General features: G+C 39.5%; 1 protein-coding gene across 1 annotated transcript; it reads left to right on the top strand.

The window, feature by feature from the left end:
- The first annotated feature begins 121 nt into the window (after nt 1-121).
- On the top strand, nt 122-23,232 carry tmem63ba (transmembrane protein 63Ba). Its single transcript, XM_085368805.1, has 24 exons — nt 122-428; nt 6,757-6,968; nt 7,247-7,326; nt 13,053-13,097; nt 14,211-14,301; nt 14,407-14,444; nt 14,541-14,683; nt 15,245-15,296; nt 15,406-15,514; nt 15,606-15,676; nt 16,143-16,220; nt 16,300-16,420; nt 16,832-16,965; nt 17,071-17,208; nt 17,691-17,844; nt 18,019-18,125; nt 18,245-18,331; nt 18,420-18,485; nt 18,683-18,845; nt 19,229-19,334; nt 19,528-19,695; nt 19,808-19,923; nt 20,042-20,113; nt 22,682-23,232. Exons 2-24 carry the CDS (start codon nt 6,777-6,779, stop codon nt 22,859-22,861), a joined length of 2,511 nt encoding a protein of 836 aa, XP_085224931.1. The 5' UTR covers nt 122-428; nt 6,757-6,776; the 3' UTR covers nt 22,862-23,232.
- Nucleotides 23,233-23,575: the final 343 nt, after the last annotated feature.

Below are 23,575 nucleotides of genomic sequence, written 5' to 3'. Positions count from 1 at the left end.
CGGAGCTTGTTTGTCATTTGATTTACGTCATAGAGAGGCGCCAGCGGAATTGTAGAAATAAAACAGAATAGAAGCTACACGGTGAAGCGCTCCCTTATGGAGACTATGCCTATGTGATCTACTTCTGCATAAGACACGCTCCAACCCGGGCTGCCTCCAGTGTAACTGGTTGGGTTAGCGATAGTTGTTTAACCGGCTCACAGACGGTGATAGTAACTTTTGTCTTAGTACTGACACTTCGACAAACTACTTCCAGCTGGCTGTTGGTGGGCACACAATCACTGGGTCGAAATCAGTCGACGGTCTTTAAATGCTGGACACTCTCCACCTGTTATTTGCTACGTTACGGGGCTACGTTAGCTGAATTGATTGCTAGCTCACCTTAGCAATTTGTTAAAGTTTCTGTCCCTTCTGCGTAGCATATCAAGGTAAGTTGATTTTCTTATCAGTAAACTTATACCAGCAGTTCGCAGAAATAAAAAATAAAAATATTACTTTGTCGTTTACAGTATCGAAAGCCCATCGTAAGCTCCTGTCAAACAATAAGAGGGTAAACATGCAGTTACTATTAGCGTCAGGCTAACTAGCCTCAGCTGTATTGAGAGCTGGTTGTTTACACAGTTCATGGAAGTTATGAAACAAAAATTAACCTCGTTGATAGTTATTATTTTGTTAAAAAATGTGCTTTAAGGTTGGTTTTATTTCAGTTGCCCTTCTCGCACTACACGCCCAAGACCAAGCCAGTTTCTTAATGATCTTTTTTTCTTTTTTTCCACGATCTGGTGGATCAATGGAGACATGCCAGAGTGTTCGTCATAAAAGCTTTTAAGAATATTTGGAGTTCCTTATAATTTCATGGCTACGCAGAGACTGCTTGTGCTTGGAGGCGTTGGACAATGAAGCTTTAATTTGCAGTCGTGACATTAAGCTGCGTGTTCAAAGGCAGTAGTTTGACAAGGGTTTAGCTAATCAATAGAAGATCAATAATTCCGAACATTACTCGGATGTCCATCAAGGTGGTTTTAATCGCTTTGTCTTGGGATTTGCATCATAGTAAAAAGCTAAAATCTACTGGCTCTTCTGACTTTGGCTTCTTCACGAACTGATGGCTGGTGGTAGCTTGGATATAAAACTAAATGCTATACTTGTGCGTAGCCTATACAGGGAAAGCACAGGCTGCTACCAGGCGTATTGTTTGCTCATAATGTGGTGCAATAGCATGAATAAGCATAAATGGGGAAAACCTTTGAAAAAGTATACCTCTGACATGTTGCCACTGATACCGTTTTCATATAAGCTGCAAAACAAAGGGCCCTTCCATTTTTCTTCTCCTTCTTAAATTCCTTATTTTAACTGCTTTGTGAAATACAAGCCTTTCTTTGGCCAGGCCTTGCTTCCATAAATATGAAAAATATACGTAAAAGCACCTTTCAGTCTGAATGCAAATGGATGCCTTAAATTCCATCCAGCTGCCCCGTCTTGAATTAATAATGACACTGAAATGGATAACCTTCCCTTTGCATTAAACCTCATTACAACCACTACAACTTTAAAAACAGATTTTCTGTCCTATCAGTGAATTCAGTAGATTGGAACATGTGCCTCCTTTCATTTTTATTTAAATTGGAATTAAATTACAGTAGCTGGATTACTTTTACAGGCATAATGCATTTCATTGGATTTATGTAACTCTTAAGGCTCGGTTGTACTGTGTAGTAGTCTTCTATAATATAGCATCAGCTGCAATTTGTTGTCTAGTTTTATTAGGATAGCAAATTATCTTTGTTATTGAATTTATGCATTTTCACTGTAACTTAATGCTTGAAGACATTATGAAATCAGCCTGACATTGTCAAAATCTGTGATAATCAAAGCTGAGCCTTTGTGTGTTTGTCAATGATTTACTGGCTAACAATTCAAATAGATGCAATTCTGCATTATCAGCCATCAACGTTATTGGAAAGCTCTTGTGAAGTCTGATAATTGTCTTAATGCAGAGCACAAATTCATTAAAATGTAAAGGAGGTTTTTTGATCACAAAGAGGAAAAAGTATCAGTGGATTCAAAAGTAGAGTTTGAATAAATGAGCAGTTGTGGAAATGCTGTCTCTGCCAGGTTCCCTTGGCAGTTTTCTTACAGGGTGTGCACGGATTCTTTGTTTTTCCAGTTTCACATTGCTGATAAGTTTATCACGCAGTGTTTGAATGCTGATGGCAGAAAGTCAGTTGGAATGACATGCATAAGAAGTACTTGTTCACTGGTTGTATACATTGAGTGCTGCTGTTATGAGCGCCAGGAAATAATTTACAAGGTGACTGCTTTGAACCAACACTCGTAAAAAAATACAAATGAAATAAGTTTTTGTTTTTTCAAGTCACATGTCATAGCAACTTATTGTGAGTTGACCAAAACCAGTTCAGCTTCCTGCAAGCGCCTCATGTGTGTCCACCATGTGTTATATTTCACTATATTTAGCTGGCAAAGTAAGCCAGTGTTACTTGACAGCTGCAAATCTGCGACCTAACCCAGTGTTTTAAAGCACAGGTAGGGAAAAAAAAGCCTGTTCAAATATTTGACTTAGGATGGTTAAAGAAGAAATGACTTGCATGCGGTAATGGCATAAATATGTGTGCTGTTGCTAATTATACATGTAAAATATGAGAGTTTTGCAACATTGTGCATTAAGATGAATGTGGCCTTTAAAAAAAAAAAAAAAAGGGTGTGCGTATGTGTCTGTATTAAGGCATCAAATTGAATTAGGAAGTCTGTTTGTCTGTTTTCATTTCATTTGTTGCAGTAGAGATTTTCCTGTGATTATTGCTGACTAATTAAATGGCTATAGTATCTGAGAAATTGAAACAAAGAATTTTTTTCTTTCTTTTAAGCTGCGACAAATGGTCTAGAGTGAATTTTCATCGAGCTTCAGATGGAAAAGCTTTGACTATCCTCCCATTACATTCACCCTCCTCATATTTGTAGTTGGAGGAAGCAAGCCAGACTGATGGTACCATGACAACTAGCGTCAGGTGGAAAGGTTGTACAATATTTATGCAACGCTGAGTCATGCTATGATCACACAGTGATGGCGCTGTTCAAATTTTAAGTAATTCAAATGCTCTTTGGATTTGATGTTAGTTGCAATCCAAAAGCAAGAAAAATCAGCCCTTGATGAAAATTTCATTGGTTTATTGGTTAAGGAAATATTGCAAATTAAAGTTCCTTATTGTGTATTCCAAGTATAATTCGTTTTTAGTTTTTTTTACTAACAAAAATTAAACAAACCTCCAGGTTTTGGATTAAGTTTGAGGTTGTATATCATCTTCATTATAGTTTATTTATCTGTCATTCTTTCAGTCAATGTCTTCTGCTTAAATTATATCAATGTTAAATGTTTGGCTTGGAAGGACCATGTAGTGGTGACACATTGTTTGCTTATTTGACTGAAATCTATACATTATATTAATAAAACTGGTTAAAACATTATTACAATGGAGCTGATTTGCTTTGGGTCTAACAAATTGTGCCAAAAATGACTCCATGCAGGAAAAACGGAACTCTTATTATTGATTGGTGTCGCAAGTTTTGGTCTAAAAAGGCAATTTTAGGCTTCTGTTTTCTTTGAATCATTCATATGAGTAACAAATTTGAAGGAAATGTCTGCAGTAGAGCTGTCAAACAAAATATCCCTGTGAGGCAGAGCAAAAAAACCGCATATGTCTGTAAACAACACAGGATGGTCTGGAAAGAGTGCTCTATACAGATAAGTTAAAATGCTGCCCTTTGGCCACAGTTGCCAAAGGTATATTTAGAGAGAATAGGAAGCAGTACTGTACTTGTTAATCATAGGGATGGAAATTTTCTGTTTTTGCAGATGAAAATACTGTGTCATTAGGGAAGATACTGACATTAAAAGGAAGGCTGCACTCTAAAATGTATTAGTAGTTCACCCATGAACCATCAAACATAAACTGGGCCCTCACAGTGCCCAATATTTGAACTTCACTTCATGGGATATCTGAGCATAGATCCTAAACAGAATAGATGGGCTAGGTTATGACTTGAAGTGATTTGCAAGGATGAGTAAGTGCACATTCCTAATGCAGATTGTAAAATGGCTTGGGTTACTAAGTAACATGTTGGGTTTGAAACAATTGCGCCAGTTATAGTTTTGTTTTTGTTTGGGGTTTTTTGGATTTCATGAAATAAAAAGTAACCTTGCATTATCATTGTAAGAAATGTCCACACTGTATGTTCTCTACAGAACACAAGCACTTTATTACTGATGCTACTGATCCTTTGAACTTTCAACCACAAGTTTCACTGTGCTAATGTGAAGAAGCTGCTGGTCGATGTACACAGACTCTATTCCTAAGCTGGTGTTAGCTAATGTTACACACTGTTTACAGTAAAGGGAAGGTGGAAAATAAAGATTAAGACGATGACCTCATGGAATACATGTGAGCGCCACATCCTTTCTCCATATCAATCACAACTGTTATAGCCAAAAATCTGTTACAATGCGTTCAGACATTAAAATCCATTTAAAAGCAATTAATACACATAAAATGCTTGATGTTTGATGATCATTTGTCGAGAAGTTAATATTTCTTTTTACTTTTGACGTCTCTAGAGGCAATGTAGAAATGCACTTCAAATATGTATATCGGCGTAATCATCAGTCTTTTTTTGCTTGATAAGAAACGTAATGCAATGAAATTCCAGTGTGTAGTCAATGCATTTTTAACAAGAAATACTAAATGGAAGGGAAGTTATGTTTACAGACACCTCAGTGTGATGTGAATGCAGATAATTGGGTAAGAAAGCAGGTTTAAGGAGACAAGATGACGGTAGCGACCAAAATATTGTGTGTGTGTGTGGGGGGGGGGAGGCAGGCAGGCGTGAACCCCTAGTAACACCATTAAAACATTTTTTTTTAACCCCAAAATACCTTTTTAGTATAGTATAATCAAAAATAAGCATAAAAAGAAAATTCTTTATTGCAGTTTTACTGTATTGTTAAAAAACAACAACTTTCTACTTCAAAGCTTTTTTTTAAAAACTGTCAACTTTTTGCATTTTCCAACAATATTTGATTCAACCCACAACTGGATGAGTTCAGATTATTTTAAACTACATTACATAACAAAATACATTCGGTACTTGGTTAAACTGTCAGATGTGTAAATCTATACAGTTGTGGGATTTGTATATTATGGTGGATGACATCACTCTAGAATCCAATTAATACTTGATTTGTTAGGCTTACTATCACAAATAATATATAATATAATGTGTGTATCAGGTCTTACAGTATGTTCTTCTTGATATACTTAAGTTGCTGGTGTCTGCTTTTGCAGTGGTTCAGTGTTGCTGAATGTACCGTGGGCATGTGCGTTGTGTCCTCATTGGGTTGAGACCGGTCCAGTTGAACTCTGTGGTCTCTATCGGCGTATTGTTCAGCTCCGGCTACGTCCCTCTTGAGTGAAGTCACAGCATTCCAGGGAGCGGATAAATGACTTAGTGTTATGGCAGATGAGCAGCATTGTGGTTGCTGCTGATAATAGTGGGTAGAAGGGCACAAGTATAGCAGTCCAACTATGAAAACGCCCTCTCCAGCTCTTCTCAGAACAGCTTTTTGGTTAGTATGTGTGAAATAACCAGTCTTCTAAATGTGTTGCCCTGTTTAATTAGGTTTAAAAATGATGTTTTGTGTCCTCCCTGCCAGCCAGAATGCTGTAATACTTTTACATTTATATGACGACTCTGTAGCATGGTGGGTCCAGAGCTTCTATATGTTAAAGTCTCAGAGGGTAAAAGCACTGAATGGATGGCTAGTGTTTTATTAGGATGGCCCTAATATTTGATACAGTAGTAGTAATTTACTTTTATTTCCAGACAAATGTTATCCTTTTTCTGGGTCAGCAAATATTTACCTTAAGTAGTCTGAAGTAATCCATCATTTTTCTGTGTGCTAGAGAGGAAAATTAAGCTAAACTTAAACTCTCTTTGAAATGTTTGTAGTAAAATCCTTTTTGGGATTTGAAATACTTCTCCCATAATTCATTATAACGCTCAGACTTTTAAACATGTCAGTATCTTTTCATCATTATCCTTTAAGTAGATTTTTAAGTCAGCTGTTTGTTTCCTTCTGAAATGGATTAGAGAAATTTTGCTACTGGTAGGCTTATCCCAGTAGGCCAGATCTTTTAAGCCTGACTGGACTCATGTTAATGACGTAAACGCTGACTTTGATGTTGTCTAGAAACAATTCTCTCGTGCGATTACAGTGTTGGTCTCTTTACTGTTGCTGGAATGAAAAGGAAATGTCTGCTAGCTGACTGCCAAGATGCGCAGAGTATAATTTGTGCTTACCACAGTTGTTTCCCATGAATTCAGTACAAAGTTAAATATGTGTCATTAACACCAAAAGTGTCTGTAAAGAGGGAACAGAAAGTGTACTATGTTTTAAAAGCAGGATTTCAGTTGTTGTGCGGTCAGAAGTTGCCTCTCCAACATGTGATTATTGACATGACGGAAACACCAGCTGGTCATTAAAATGGGAAATAAAATGACATTATCTTGTGTGACAGGGCCTTTCTGGTTGTCCCCCTTCCATTTCTGATCATTTACTGGGTATGCAGACACTGATGTCGTCTTCTGAAAGTAGCTGACATAGACGGACGGCGTGACCGATGATTTCAGTGTATGTAGTTGTGTAAAAAATAAATAAATTAAAATTAATCTTTCTTTTTACAGGTTCTTGTCATGCTGCAGTGATGTACAAGGTACTGATTTTAATACTAACCTTCTGGGGGGTGACAGTGAACTGCATTGGAACATCGCCGGCACCATCCCGCAATAAATCTACGGAAATGTGTTACTCTGCTCGAATTAGGAGTACTGTACTCCAGGGTTTGCCCTTTGGTGGGGTGCCTACTGTCCTTGCCCTTGACTTTATGTGCTTCTTGGTGAGTACTTCTGTCACTCATATGGACCATAACATTACTATTTATGAGCACCTTTTTACGTAAGGCATAATGCTATCCTCATCATCACATGTGGGCTCTTTAATATTGTGTATTGTGTTGTCATTACAATTCTAAGAACTGAAATAAAAATAGTTCCAGGAAAGTGTTTTTAAACTATAAATAGCCCGAAGCACTTATGCAACTTTAGTTCAGTAGGTCCCTGTAATGTAAATAAAGGTACTGAAGGTGTTGACCTGCTCTTTCTCTTGTGCTTTTAGGGTCTGCTGTTTGTGTTCTCTATCTTGAGAAAAGTGGCATGGGACTATGGGCGCCTCGCTCTAGTGACTGATGCCGAAAGGTAATAAGAACACACTGGTCTGCTAGACTGGACCAGTCTAGCAACAAAGCTGTTAACCTCATTTTATCGTACATTTAATGGATTAACATGATTGGTAATGGTTATTCATATCTCTGGATGACGTAACCAGGTATTACGATGGTCTTCTAAAAATATGTATTTAATAGGGGTGCAACGATATTCGTATCGATATTGAACCGTTCGATACAGTGCTTTCGGTTCGGTACGCATATGTATCGAACAATACAACATTTGTAATTTATTTTATCAATTTTCCTTCTGACGATGCTGTCTGTGTTGAGCGCTCAGTGAATCTGTGTTCGACTACTCCGCCTAGGCTGCACTGTCCAGCGCAGATCCACTGAGCGCTCAACACAGACAGCATAGTCAGAAGGAAGAGCGCAGGGCAAGCTAGCGAGACAGAAGTTAAGCTCTCCTTGCAACAGGCAAATTGAACCTCATTCAGATCTGGCGTTTGGAATTATTTTGGTTTTCATGTGACGTATGACCCTGAAGGTAAGCGAGTCATGGACTAAAGTAAAACAGTATGTTGGATGTGCCATGCAATGCTCAATTACATGGGTGGGAACTAGTGTGTTAGCGCAGTTAGCTCGTTAACGTGTTGGCCGTCTAGCCCCATGCACGGAGCGATCGGCGGTAGCTCGTTAACGGAGATTTGCCGTGTTGTGGCGTTAAGGTTATTTCAACGAGATTAACCTGAAAGCACTAGTGGGAACACGACGAATATGACTGCACATTTACGCCGACATCATCCTAGTGCAAAGACAAAAACAACAAGCATGCTACTAACTTTAGCCGAGTCATTTAGACAGCATGATTCTCCTTATGCTGCTGAGAATATAGCCCAGAAGAAGCGGATAGTATAGCTTTTATTTTGGAAAGAGACATTTCTCTGTAATAAACTCTCTTTTCCAAAGATGAGTGATTCCTCAATCAGATACAGAGCTTGCAATATCGCTAGCCCGACGTCCCGGAGCTAGCGATTTTTTTCAGTCGGGCTACCAAAATCTATCTCTGCCCTGCCCGTCGGGCTATTGTAGGAAAAATATATGTCAATGCTTTTGCATTCTTTCAGAAATGTAGCTGGGTAATTATGTCATTGGCATCGGTGAGCCACTGTCAATATGTGACATATTGAAGTCGCGTTTGAATTTGCGCTTGTTTTTTTGCTTTCACTTTGCAATCGTGCGAACTGTGTATAGAGAGCGACAGCACTGATCTGTGAGTGATGATAATTTGTGCACCAATTCCTCTGACATGGTCTTATTAATCGTTAGCTTACTATGCAAACATGACAAGTGAAATCTCCCACAGCAAGCTTAAACATGTGAGAGGTTGATCTCGCAGAGAATCGCTGAGCTTATGTGAGTGCGTGTGTAAAAGCATTTCAGTTCTGCTGAGCCAAATAAGACAGGTCAGGGCGAAGAAGTGACAGCCAAAGAAAAGCTTACCACAAAACGGAGAAGTTATGACAAATCAGACTATAAGGCAAAAAGAAAGTGCAGCTTTATGGTTTCATGGACAAAAGAATTTCTGTGGCTGCAATATGATGAGCTAAATAACCAGGGCTGCACATAAGTGGTCCGCAGGTGCGCATTCGCTGTCAAAATAAAAAACACGCACAAGGGTTAGGGTTAAATTTAAAAACTGTACTTTTGAGTTAAAATATATATTTATAATTTTAATAAATGACAAATTAAAAATGCATGAACATTTTTTTTGTATCGAAAAAATATCGAACTGTGACACCAAAGTATCGAACCGAACCGTGAATTTTGTGTATCGTTGCACCCCTAGTATTTAATGTAGTTGATAATGGAAAACATTCATGTATTCACATTCATGTTTTTCAGAGCTGAAAAACATATTCATTACCTTTTGGTGGATAAAACAGACTGAAAACATTGTTCACAGGGTTGAACTTTGAGTTGTTACCACATTCTCTAAACTACAGATTTTTAAATTATTAACCTACTCATTGTGTTACACTTATTTAACTACAAAATTATTTATACTGGTATGGTTATGCTATATTTTATGCACCAAATATTTATACTAAATTAGGTGTAACTTTACAAATGGCAAACAGCAAGCCTGATTTTTCTGCTGGGGTTTGGACCAAAGTTTCATGCAAGGCTTGTTTGTTAGCGTAGGTGTGAGCAGCTTAGGACTTTGCCAGACTTTGGTTATCCGTGTACACAGTTGGATTGTAATGTTGCCTTTTTTTAAATGGTGAAATCATGACGATGTGTGTTTGTGGGCACGGATTAACTGGATAATTTGCAAGAGATTTGACTCTGCTGTGTATCCAGCTTTCTTTATCTGCGGTTTATTTACCTTTAGACATTTGGCCCAGCTCCGAGTGTAATACTGTGTCTGGCTCACTCTATCAGTGTAAAGATATTTAACTACACATTCAATTCATGAAATGTGGTTCTATAAGGAAAAAATAGTAAAATTTCAACAGCATGTCTGTTTAAAAAAGATTTATATAGACAGAAACTTTATTGTCACATAATTGTGTATCTTAATCCCTTTGGTTTATCGTGAATAAAGGGAGGTCTCTATCAATAGGAAAAGCTGCAAAACCTTTGAAAATGGAGATAAAAGTCCAAAACCTTTTGCCATCTTTCACATTTCCAGCCTTCCATTGGGCCGTGTCAATTCTAGCACCTGGATCTTATGTTTGACACACCTGCTCCGCAGGATTGCTGATTTGATTTTTACATTTTACAACTTTTCAAACTAGTTTTCAAGCTTTTTTTTTTTTTTTTGTTTTAAACTAATTTTAATCATAATAAAATAACCTAATAGATTAGGCCTGAAAACAGAGAATTGATTTGTTTGTAAAAATATTAATTATATCATTTAGCCCTACAAGGGTCGTAATTTAAGTCCTGCCATCGTTTCCTTTTGGATGTTTTTTGACCCCGAAGAGGAGGCTAATTCCTCTGACAGAAGCAGACATCGTGAAGATTTTAGCCCAGACAGGAAGTCAGTTTCAGCACTTTTTCCTTGAAAAGCACCCTTTCAGTCTGCCATGTGATGGTTTGTACTTCAATACATAGTTTATCCACTTTGACATTATAAGGAAAAAGCCTGAAATTGACAAAGAAGCAAAAAATAATTAAACTATTGGTACTTTATGTACCCCTAGTTCATCAACATTAATGTCCACATCTAAGCCCGGAAGACTGTAGTTCATGCTATTGTATGATGATGTATTATTGCCAGATAAATTAGGATGCTTAACTAGAAAAGTTTTGGAAGCAGCCAAATAGATGCCTATTAACAAAGAATGATTTTAGGGCTACACCATAAAATTAAATGGATCGGATTAAGAGACTGAATTCAGACCTCTTTGACTGTGAACTCTGGGAACTACATGACACAGTGCTCCATTACCCATGTCCCCCCTGCTGTGTTTGTGTGATGTTGCAGCTAGACTATTTTTGCAGCTGCATGTGAGCAGAGGATGAGGTTGCAGCATGGTGGGAGGATGGGAGGGGGGTGGCAGCATGGAACACTTTTGTAACAGACAGGAAATGTAGTTTGTTGTCCCACGACACTGTGCTGACTTCAGATCATTGTCTTTTTTTCATGTTTTGAAAAGAGGCTGTTACCTCTCCAGGAAAGTTGGACAATCAAAAACGGGGATTACATATGATGAATGTTTTGTTACAGCTGCAAAAACAAAGTGGTTACTACATCCCAGGGCCCTATTTCAGGAAGCCGGTTTAGTGCAAACTCTGAGTAAGTATACCCTGAGTTAACGAAAACTCTGGGTTTTCGGTTTCACAAAGCGAGTTTAGATTAATTCTGAGTGAGTTACTATGACGACACTCCGTGAAGCTAACCTGCCCCCTAGCAGGTTTACTTCAACTAACCCTGACTTTCTCCGCCTCTTTGTCAGAAACCTGACTGTAGGAAGTGTCAGACATGGCATGCCCCTTCCTTGAAGAGCCAGTAGATGTTGAAGCCCAAATTCTCCGCAGAGCTCTCCGGAGAGTGATTAGAGCGCGTTCGGACATTTTATCATTTCCTGATGATTTTCTGTGTGAACGTTACAGTTTTTCAGCACAATCTATAATTTATTTGAATAACATCTTCAGGCCTAATATTGCTCATGTGACACATTGCGGACATTCTCTCAGTTCTGTACATATTATTTGTATCGCACTTCGGTTTTTTGCAAACGGGAGCTTTCTGTATAATATTGGTGACGCTGAGCACGTTTCCAAGGCTACCGTCTGTCGGGCAGTCAGGAATGTTACAGTTGCACTGAAACGTCTCCTGTACTCGTTTGTGGTGTTCCCCGGTCATAGACCCACAAGATTTATCAAAGAGGGATTCCACAAAATTGCAGGTATCAGGATGAACGAAACTTAATTCATGATGTGGTGATACTTGGACTACTACTTAAATTTTACATTTATTTTCACGGTTCCCAGGCGTGATTGGCTGTATAGATGGCACTCACATTCCAATCATTGCTCCTTCAGTAAATGAAGGAGACTATGTGAACAGGAAGTCTTTCCACAGCATTAATGTACAGGTACATAGTTCCCTGTAGCATGTCAAACTAACAAATTATTTCATTATAGTAATGGATGCTAATTTGTGTTCTCTGCACTGTGAAGATCATATGTGATGCTGCCTACATTATCACAAATGTGGAAGCCAACTGCTCAGCCTCTGTGAGTGGTGGTGGTGGAGGACCTCCACCTGTTTTTCGGGCCTCCGCTTTTTTTTTCTGTTGGCTATAACGGGTCACATTTGAGCATACAGAGTAAGCAAATATGTACTTGTAATGTGCTCAGATAATTTCAATAAGTGCTTACAGAAAGAAAATTAATGTAGCCTCTAACTGCAATTGATTTACATCGGACAAACAGACCAAGCACTATGGCTCATAATACAATTACACCTCACCTGTTTGGACTATATTTTTATATTTCATTTTTACTTGCTGCCAGGAACGTTTGGGGCCTGTTGGGTTGCACCTGCGCTCAAATCACATCACAAAATAAAATGTATGAAATAAAAAATAAAATAAAAAATAATAAAATAACGTGTTAAATGGGTGGAAATCCCTAGATCAATGTTTATATTAACACTCACGCATTGACTCTGTCGGCTATGTTTTGCCATGCATGCTCCCTTTCTTTTGCAGCTGAGGCTGTGTTACTTTTTTTCCGCAAAATTTGCATGTTATCGGCATATGCTGCCATCAGAATTTCGGCCTCAAGTGCTGTAAAATACATTGACCGCGCCTTCTTTCCCTCCGTCTCCATGGTGACTCGCTTAATCTGTGCTCCACTAATCAGGGCTTTATGTATCCTCGTGCGCGCGTTTAACTTGGGGTTAAAGCAACTCCGCGTTGATTGAACTACTTGTTATCAGCCTTTCTGAAACCGAATATTCCGAGTTGGACAGTTCGGGGTTACTCAACCCTGAGTATCGTTTTTCACTCTGAGTTTTCTAAACCGGCTTCCTGAAATAGGGCCCAGGTCCTGAACACGTGTGTATGGCTGGATAATGTATCCTAGTGTGAACAGAAACCTTCATTGGTATGTTTGTGGTGTAATATGCCTACCCAGATTTTCTCTAAACCAGTTCCCTTGTTTTTTTTCCCCAACAGAGTGATTTCCTCTTAACTAAACTGAATGGCTTTGATTTACTTTTTTTTTTCTTTTTTATTATAGAAGAAAAAGGGATACATTTTACAGTCGTCTGGAAGAACAGGAATTGTATGTTATCTCTCATTATCATTGAGTTTTTCTTCTTTCCTTTTGACATTCTGTAGACCGTCTTACTCATAATTACTCTCTGCTCAGGGTACACTGGTTTCTTCGTGTTTTTCCTCTCTTTTTTTTTTTTTTTTTTTTTTTTTTTAAACTCTTGATGGTTTGGCATTTTCCTTCTTCAGGCATTTCCTAGCACCAGGCTCCGACTCATTCTCCTCTCTTTGTCGCTCTCATGCTTTTGCCGTTGGGTGTCCCTGTCCTCTCTCACTGTCCTAATCGGATCTTTGTCTGCTAATCTGTGTATTGACCTCTTTATGAAGCACGGGCTTCTTCTGTGTGAGCACACCGCATGAGCAAGACACACAGGATGCTTGCGGGGAAAGGTAATACTTCCCTGATCTGTGGTTATTCATAGACAGGCCCTAACATGGAGCACCTACAGTGTAACCTGTGTACTAGACCTGGCATGTGCAAGAGGACTGATTTTTCCAGCGTCAGGCTCCTTACTCATTCCATCAGATTTCTTAGAATCCCGGGTGACGTCATCTTTTACAGTAGTATTGAACTCTAAGTAAAATAATAATTCCAGCAGAGTCTGAGTTCTCTTCATAATGATATATGTAAAATCAATTGCCATTTCCTCTCAGGGGCATGCATTAAATTCGTATAAAGTAAATAGATTTAGCAAGGACAACCTATGGCTCTGCTGGAAGAACTCCCCAAGTCTGTCTCTGGATTGTTGCTTTGTTTCTGTTTCTTCCTCTGTGAATGGTTTCTGCCGTGTCATTTTTATTGCACCATTTATTCTGACAGCAACGGTGCAAATAACCTGTAGCGCTTAGCTCCTAACACTGCATGAGATGTGGCTGCAGAGATTGTTTCTGAGGTTTACTGGTTTACCACCTTAAATCTGCTGTGAACCACACACAGCATTACCTTGGGTCAATCTCTTCAGATCATTTCACAGCGTGTTTGCTTTGTGTCATTACCTTTGCCATACTGAAGGTTTATCCTTTGTCCTGAAAGCTAGAGCTAATATCCTTGTATGGTATATGGTGATGTTGGGTAGTTGTGTAATGTCATGCAAATGCTGTGTGTTGTGTCTTTTTCATATAGCATGGTTTCTCCTACTACATCTGACATGCATGAACGCTATGAGCGCCTCACATCAGTCTCTAGCTCGGTGGATTTTGATCATAGAGACACAGTAAGTGTGCTATTGCTGCTGCATAATCTTGATGATAATAATAGTAACAATAATAAAACAGGAAAACTGGTACAACATTGTGAAATATGTGCTGTTCTTCTTTAGGGGTTCTGCGATTGGTTAACTTCTATATTCCGGATCAAGTGAGTCAGCCTGTTTTAAAGTCTATTTTATATAAAAGGTTGCAATTTTCTTTGTTCTGAATAATGATCAAGGTGTCCCCTGTTTTCTTTCTAAAGGGAAGACGAGATAAGGGAAAAGTGCGGTGACGATGCAGTGTATTACTTGTCCTTTCAGCGCCACATCATTGGCTTGTTAGTAGTGGTGGGCGTGCTCTCTGTTGGCATCATCTTGCCAGTGAACTTTTCTGGAAATCTGCTAGGTGAATAAGAGTAACATTTAAGAGGCTACATTTTATTTTAAATATTTACGATAGTTTTTCTCTAAATGTTTGACCAGTTTGCTTCTTTTGTTTATTTTATTTCTTTTCCTTTGGTTTTTGGTATTTTATCTTTATTCTGATTTGGGGTTCTTGTTGGGGGTTTTTTTTTTGTTGGGGGGCGGGGTTGACCTTTTGACAACCTTCTCTGCTGCATAGATCTGCGCAGTTCTGTGACTGTTTTAGAAAACCTATAATGCACAGAACCAATGCAGTTGTTGGTGTTATATGTTACTGCAGACCAATGTTGTGTGTTACCAGTTATGTTCTTTCACTTGTGCGAGGATAGTCATTTGCTAAACTAACAGGTAATTGGTTACTAGGGTATAAGCACTTTTTAGATTTTTGGAAGGTCAGTAGTCAAACGATTCTTTTTCCTACAAAAAAAATGATCCTTTTACTTTTCTCCCAATTAAAACCACTTTCCACATTTCCTTGCTGTGTTCTGTGCAGAGGTTGCTTTTCAATCAAGTGATTCTCTTGCTTCGCTTTTTCTTTCCACAGAAAACAATGCCTATAGTTTTGGGCGAACCACTATAGGAAATCTCGGAGCAGAGTGAGTAACGGAGCGTCCCTTTTATACAGCATAAAATGCTATTAAAGAAGTTAATTGGGTCTTCCCTTTGTGCCACTAATCAAATCCTTTTTACATTCTGTTTTTCAAGTAACGCACTACTGTGGCTGCACACCATCTTTGCATTTCTTTACTTGTTACTCACGGTGTACAGCATGAGACGGCACACATCCAAAATGCAATACAAGGAGGATGACCTGGTGGGTGGCACGGTTTCAGAAAACCATGTTTGGATACACGTCAGTCTGTGTGGTGTTAGTGATTGTCGCTTTTTTTTTCATCTCCATGTAGGTTAAACGCACTTTATTCATAAATGGGATCTCCAAATATGCAGAAGAAAAGGAGATAAACCAGCACTTTGAGTAAGGATTTTGCCCCCAGCTCCACGGTTAATTTTAACTATAATGAGACTTTATCTGTATATATAAATGGTACAGTACTTTGGTGTCATGGCTGCTTTGCAGTAACTCTATTAAGTTAGATGAGAACCATTCCTTTTTCTGTTAAGAGTTGCATCGTCATGGCTTTTAAGGTTAGGATCAGACAATGGCAGGACTGTATGTGTAATTCTCCGTAATAGAAGGCAGATGAGCAGAATTAAGTAAGACACGTGCCACAGTGGTTTAAGATTGAGATTGGGGTGGTTTGGCTCAGATCCTACCTGACCAAACAGTATTAACTGCAATTGTATATGTGTCCCCGGTATTTTGACTTGCAGATGCTATTGTAATATTTGAAAAGTCCCTGTGCTGATATAAGGAATGTGTTATGAATCGTTGTACTTTAAAATGGACTCATTTTGTCTCCTTCTCTGCCCTTGGTTCACAGGAAGGCATATAATTGTCGTGTACTGGAAACTCGTCTCTGTTACGATGTAGCCAATTTGATGTATCTTAGCACTGAAAGGTAACAATGTTTTAACCAAATATGTGTTTGCGTGTTTGAAGATCTTCAGTAATCCTAATTGCTGATGCGTTAATTTCAGGAAAAAGACAGAACGCAGTAAGAAATTTTTTATTGACCTGAAGACACAGGGGAAGATTACCATGGTCAACCCAAAGCCCTGTGGACACCTGTGCTGTTGTATCGTTAAAGGGTGTGAACAGGTGAGTATAACTTTACCTTAAAACAGTGCATTCTAATACTGGTGTAGCTTATGTCGAAACATAATGTATGAAGTGTGGACTCTGTAGTGAGATCAGTTGAATAGGTATGGGTATGAACTGAATCTTTTTGATCAGGTTAAAAGTTCATGGTTTTTCCACTGCTCCTTCATGAAGCTATGGGACTGTGTAACCCCTTAACACACTAAATGGCTTTTACTGGTTAAATGCAACAGTTTCACATTGGTAAATGGTAAATGGCCTGTATTTGTATAGCGCTTTACTAGTCCCTAAGGACCCCAAAGCGCTTGACACATTCAGTCATCCACCCATTCACACAGTAATCCCAGTGTATCCCAGTAAACCATTAAAAAATATCATCACTTTTTTTTTTTTTTTTTTTGTCTTTCATAGGAAGAGGCAGTGAGCTTCTATACCCGTTTGGAGGCAAGCTTAAAAGAACAATGCAGGAAGGAGAGGGAGAAGATCAACTCGAAACCTTTAGGAATGGCTTTTGTCACCTTCGAGGATGAAGGCACAGCTGCAATGTACGTACGCTTACCCTCATGGGAAAATAAATGTATATGTGTCTGCTGCATTGTTTTTGAACTGACAAGCTCTTTGGCTCATTACCCAACGATCTCTGTTCCCAGAATTTTAAAGGACTTCAATGCCTGCAAGTGTCATGGCTGTCAGTGCCGTCGTGAGCCCAGAAGCTCTATATTCAGCGGCAAACTGCATACACAAAAATGGACCATCGCCTATGCCCCTGATCCACAAAATGTTTACTGGTAAGAACACATTTAAGTAACAAGTGCTGCTGCTGTTCGTAACTGTTTATTCATAACGCTCTTAACTGATTAATTTGATTCAGTACCATTACTTACCCATATAAGGCGACGGGATGTGGGGAAGTAATAATAAGGTTTCTGGGTGAAATAGAAGTCACAAAGACAGGGTGGGTGGAAGGGAACTAAAACTGAGGTTTTATTTTATCAGCCGTTCTACTCTAAGAAAATCAGCCAAGGCACATCTGCTACTAAGCAACTGTGGCTTGCTTAGTGGGGTGAGATCTACACAACACCCCCACACAGCAAAACCACAGTAGGGCTGCTTGGGATGTAATGAGTCCATTTTTCAAAAAAAATACTACCTCACTCCAGATGAGCTATTGTTTTTTAAGCTGCAGTATCAGTTTACCAGCCAGCTGTGTCCGTAACTGCAGGTCATCAGACTGTGTCAGTCTAACCGCTGTATAACCTTTATCCCACAGGGATCATCTGTCACTGGGAGGATTGAAGTGGTGGCTCCGCTGCTTGTTAATCAACAGTATCCTCTTCATCCTCCTCTTCTTTCTCACCACTCCTGCCATTATCATCTCCACCATGGACAAGTTCAATGTTACCAAACCAGTGGAGTACTTAAATGTGAGCGTCCCAAAATTTGAATGCTTGATTAAATTTTAAGTTATAAGCATATTCATGTTTTTCTCTTAGCATTTGAGTTCAAGGCATAACAAGTCTGCATCCTAATACAGAAGCACATGAATTCACCTGTTTAGTTACATAAACATATCCTCGTCTGTCTGATCTGTTCCTCAGAATCCAATCATCACCCAGTTCTTCCCCACCCTCCTCCTGTGGTCTTTCTCTGCCTTACTTCCTACTGTCGTCTACTACTCTGCCTTCTTCGAAAGGCACTGGACCCGGTACGGTTTAAATTCTCTGCGGTCAACAGTATTTGAGTTATGTAGTCTTTATTTTAAGTTTAAAGTGATTTGGTGTATTGCATAAATTAATGTGTTCACCTTTTTATTTGGTTGTATAGGTCAGGAGAAAACAGGACTACGATGCATAAATGCTACACTTTCTTGATCTTTATGGTCCTGTTGTTGCCCTCTCTTGGACTCACCAGGTAAAGTATGTTTTTATTTTGCGCTGCCCAGCAGTACAAGCATCTGAAATATTTCAGATAATTAATTTCATTTCCTGTTTCTTTGCAGTTTGGATGTTTTCTTCCGGTGGCTTTTTGACAAAAGTTTCTTGCAGGAAGCTAAAATAAGATTTGAGTGAGTAGTGTACGGCACAGTGCTATGCTATTATATATAGAGCAGTATGTGATTTGAATGTATTTAATATTTATATCAGTCCTTTAGCAATACCAAAAACATCTTGAATTAATCTGTAATGAAACTGAATCCTGCAATAATTTTCAAAGCTCATTTTAGTATTTTTGATGATTGCTTCTTTTTTCTTTGCTTTTTAGGTGTGTTTTCCTTCCTGACAATGGAGCCTTCTTTGTAAACTATGTCATAGCATCTGCATTCATCGGTAATGCCATGGACTTGCTGAGGATTCCTGGTTTACTGATGTACATGATCCGCCTCTGTCTGGCTCGCTCTGCAGCTGACAGAAAGAATGTCAAAAGGGTTAGTGAGACCATATGATGGGAATAAGGGCACAGAAGGGTAGATGCACTATGTGCAGTGCTCTTAATGTGAAAAGATATTTACATAAATGTCTTGGGCTTTTGGAGTATTGCTGACATGAGATACTTGACTAGTTAGAAAAATTTTCTCTGACAATTTTCATATTGGATCAAATGTTTGAGTAATATTTTAAATCGCCTGGTGTGATTGCGGTTGTTTCACTGCCACTTTTATGTTTGTACTGTGTGCTGAAATACAATGGTGAAAACTATGTAATCCAACCTTTTTATAACAACTGTCGATTATTACTCAAAGAAAAAAAAAAAAAGCCACATTTGGTAGTTAAAATGTTTGTTTTAAGTTGGCTTGTTGTCTCTTTATAGCACCAGGCTTATGAGTTCCAGTTTGGGGCAGCTTATGCCTGGATGATGTGTGTCTTCACTGTGGTTATGACCTACAGCATAACCTGCCCAATCATAGTCCCTTTCGGTGAGTTCTGCTGTTTAATAGCCCCGCTAGCTTGCTCCTGTTTCACTTTAACATGGTTTGCTGATTAAATTACAGCAGGATAAACATGTAGAGGACAGACAGCATGCAGTGATTCAGTTCTTTATACAGTGGCTTATCGGCAGGCCTAATTGGATTAGCTTTACTGATTGGCTTGCCTCTGTTCCCTGTGCAGGGCTGATGTACATGCTGCTAAAACACCTAGCAGACAGATACAACATGTATTATGCATATCTGCCATCTAAATTGGACAAGAAGATCCATTCTGGAGCTGTAAACCAAGTGGTGGCTGCTCCTATCCTCTGCCTGTTTTGGCTTCTCTTCTTCTCCACTGTTCGCTCGGGTAGGAAGACGACTCCACCTAGAGGCCACTCTGGTCCTTAACACATGCCTGGTGTTATTTATGAAAGACAGATCCCAGTGCAATAAATGTCTCTCCCGGTTCTTTCCTCCAGGGTTTTCAGCCGCAACATCCATGTTTACATTTGTGGTTTTGATCATCACAATCATCATTTGCCTCTGTCACGTCATCTTTGGGTATTTTAAATATTTCAGCGCTCACAACTACAAGGTTGGTAGATGGTCACTTTTTATAGCGTATTGCTGTTTAGAATCATGCTGATTAGCCATTCTAGTGTTTTACTCTAGTCTCATGCTCAACTACTTTCAATGTGTGTTTTCTCTGTCAGATTGAAACAGAGGCTGTGGACGGATCGGAAAATGGAGACTCAGCGTGTCCTTCTGCTGCCAACAAGGCAGCGGTATGTATTCAGTGGTTTATCAATGTCAACATGAACCTCAGAGCATCCTGTTAAAAAGCAGGATGCTCTGCCAAAGCCTTTAGTAGCTGAAGTCAAAAACAAAGGACAAAGATGGGTAACATATAGTTTTAATGCACAATTGTGCTTTACAGATGAATTATGGATGGGGTGAGATTGTGAAGAACTTCACTACAGCAGGCTGTACAACCAAAATTATCTAACTTGCTTGATTTTGAAATTGATACTGTAGCTATATCTGTTAGGAGGCTGAAGGGTGGCAGTGGCAGGTGCTAGTATTTTTAATGATGGCAAAACACATCCATATACAGGGCTCTAGACTAACTTTTTGACATGGGCGCACCGGTACGCCTAACTTTAAAAATTTAGGCGTACCGGCACAAAAGTTAGGCGCACTCAAATTTTTCAACCGCATCGCTTAACACCGCAGTTTTACATGTGCACTTTCTTTGGGGGGGGAAGTCCATACAGACAATATTAATTTCTAAATTATTAACTAACAAACTTGTGCTTAAAGTGCTTTGTCAATATTGTAGAAAATGTTAAAAACTTAATCATCATCTTGGCCTCCTCTGACAACCTGTTTGCTGCTGTCTGCTGCTGAAAGGCCGTGGGGAGAGGGGACACTTGGGCAGTGCATTTACTGCAGCATATAATGTGTTTTCTGGATACACTGTGCTTTTTCAGCATTCAAATATTGATGGCACCGTGTCAGAGCACTGGCTATGAATTTCAGACAGATCAGGCCTTAACTTAACAAAAAAGTTATCAATAGTTCTTTTCATCTTTTCTTATTACCCACAGCTACAGTACATCCACTTCTCTCAGGCCTAGGCTGCTCACTAGGGCTGAGTATCATCACTGATTTCTATAATCCATTCAATTCCGGTTCTCAAAGTCCTGATTTGATTCAATTTAGCCTCAGACAGTCAGAAATATTATAATTCTGATCATTTATCAGTACTGATACACATGAGACTTCATCAGAATTGTGAAAATCACAGCAGATGCCTTTGTGTGAAAGTAACTGAGAATAAAACACAGGAAAACATGAAGGAGATTTTCCTGGTCTGGCTTTTTATAGCAGATAACCTTAAAAATATTCTGCAATTTTGCATAATTTTAAGAAATTTAAATTTCTTCAGTATTGAACAGCAGAAATTAGGCTTTCTTGTCCGAGGTCATTTAAGTGAAAAAAGAAAAAGCGCTGTAAACAACGCTAGACTGGTGGGTAATAAGCGAATGAATAATGCAGAAAACAGATTTGAGACGGCAAACTGTTCCTGAAGTACAGAGAGAGCTGTGCAGGAAGTGTGATTTTTATCGTGGTGGAAGCAAAACAGCAAAAGTCAGAGGGAATTCATGACGACATTGATCAAATGTGAAGCGCAGTTTGCTGCTTCTTTTGCTGCTGGCTCGGTGAATTTTGGTTGGAGAGAGGCAAAACCTGCAGCTCAGAATCAGCGCAAAAAGACGTAAACACAGCGCGGACCCGAAGAATCGCTAAGCTCCGACAGCGTGTCCGTGTTCAGGCCGTCGGGTGAGAAAGCCGAGAAAGACGAAGCTGATTCTGATGTGTTGGGTCCGCTCCGTGTTTAGGTCTTTGTGTGGAATCCGTTAATGAATTGATATCGCTTTATTCAAGCTACTCACCTCTCTCTTCCACCTGCACTTTCAACTGGACCACGGCCAATCAGAGAGGTCCCGCCCCTGACTATCTCTGATTGGTTTAGTCCACGATAGGGGCATAATGTGTGTCTGTTGTTGACCACACGGAGAGTTACAGAGATTTTTTTTTTTGTTACCGGAACAGTTGGTCGCACCTGTGCGACCAAATATTTATTTTTAGTCGCACCACTGAAAAATTTGGTCGCATTTGCGACCAAATTGGTCGCACTCTAGAGCCCTGATATATGAAGACAAGATGCATGCATCAAACAGAATCTGTTAAGAAACCTACCTATCCAAGACCACGATTGCCAAAGAGATATACTCCCGTTGTCCCCTGCATGTCCAAAGACATGCAGTTAGTGGGGTACAGTTAATCAGTAGGCCAGCGTGTTAGCATGGTGGTTAGCACTGTTGCCTCACAGCAAGAAGGCCCTGAGTTCAATTCCACCATCAGGCAAGGGTCTTTTTTTGTTTGCGTGGGTTCTCTCTGGGTACTCTGGCTTCTTCCCACAGTCCAAAGACATGCAGTTAGTGGAGATGGGTTCATTGGAAACACTAAATTGCCAATAGTTGTCTGTGTTAGCCCTGCGACAGACTGACATCCTGTCCAGGGTGTACCCTGCCTCTCACCCTATAGTAGCTGGGATGGGCTCCAGCCCCGCCCACAACCCTGACAAGGTTAAACGGAAGAGACAAAGGGAGTATAATCAGCATGCTTCTTGTTTAACAATACATTTCAGTTAAGGATAAATTAGGAAAAACACACACATATGGTAGAACCTGTAGAACCAAGCCTTAAAAAAACAAAAAACCTTGTAGAGAAACATAAAGATGAGTACCAAACTGTAATACTCTTTTATTTCTGACTGTCCCCTACAGCAAATGTACATTGCTGAGGTACTACAAGAGCCAAATTCAGATGAGACTGGTTCTGGCAGCGGTGAGGACGACGGCCAGGGGTCCTCACAAGACGAGGAAATAATCAGTGTTGACAATGGCTTAAATGAAGCCTTTCAGTCTGGTGAGGACAGCCTAATTGATAATGAAGTGCGGCAATGATTGCACCTGGGAATAGAAAGCCAAGTCACTTTAGGAGCCCACTGAATGAGTGAATTAAATGAGGAACTGAACCAACGGTTCTCCGAAACATCTCATCCTCCTTGGGGGACCTTCCACTAACATAAGCACCCTGACCTGTCTACTAAGAATTAAACGGACTGTCGCACAAAGACTCTCACATTTCCTTTACTGGGCCTCGCCAGGCCGCATCCTATGTGTACCTACTGGAGAAGGAATCTACTCTGGCATCGAAAGGGTAGCAACATCTTCGTGCTCCTGACGCAACTGAGGCACACCCCAGTCGCTTTCTCTGGACCAATGGAAAGAAGACATTAATGCATAAGGAAATCATTGCCTTGTCTTGTAAGGGGAGTTACCTTGGTATTGCACCCGAATGACAGGACCAGTACGCTCCACTTTCACTAAGGTACTGCAGTATGGCATGCAGCTTCAAAAACGTGGAGAGATTTCTCCCATAATTGCTAACTGCACTAGATGTTTTCAGAAAATAAGAAGATTAGGAGAGATGAGCGCATGAGATGATGGGAGCAGCCTTTATGCCAGATAGTGCTATCAGTCCAGATGAGATGGTCTCACATGATTCTTCCAGTTCCATAGAAGCCTTGAAAAACTGGGGAAAAAAATGCTACTTAACACTCCAGGAAGCTTTGACACTGTACAGCTATTAAAAAAAAAATCTCTGGATTTGTAAAA

Source organism: Diplotaxodon limnothrissa, linkage group LG13 (genome assembly GCF_057381915.1).
Source record: "Diplotaxodon limnothrissa isolate DT_005_m linkage group LG13, D_limnothrissa_male_GT1.1, whole genome shotgun sequence".
NCBI lineage: Eukaryota > Metazoa > Chordata > Actinopteri > Cichliformes > Cichlidae > Diplotaxodon > Diplotaxodon limnothrissa.
This window is presented reverse-complemented; position numbering and strand designations above follow the sequence as displayed.

Excerpts from the sequence above, each read along its gene's own strand:
- tmem63ba (XM_085368805.1), top strand. The coding sequence starts at position 6,777 with ATGTACAAGGTACTGATTTTAATACTAACCTTCTGGGGGGTGACAGTG. Across the intron at positions 6,969-7,246 it reads TTGACTTTATGTGCTTCTTG|GGTCTGCTGTTTGTGTTCTC; the intron begins GTGAGTACTTCT and ends TTGTGCTTTTAG. Across the intron at positions 18,846-19,228 it reads ACAGAAAGAATGTCAAAAGG|CACCAGGCTTATGAGTTCCA; the intron begins GTTAGTGAGACC and ends GTCTCTTTATAG.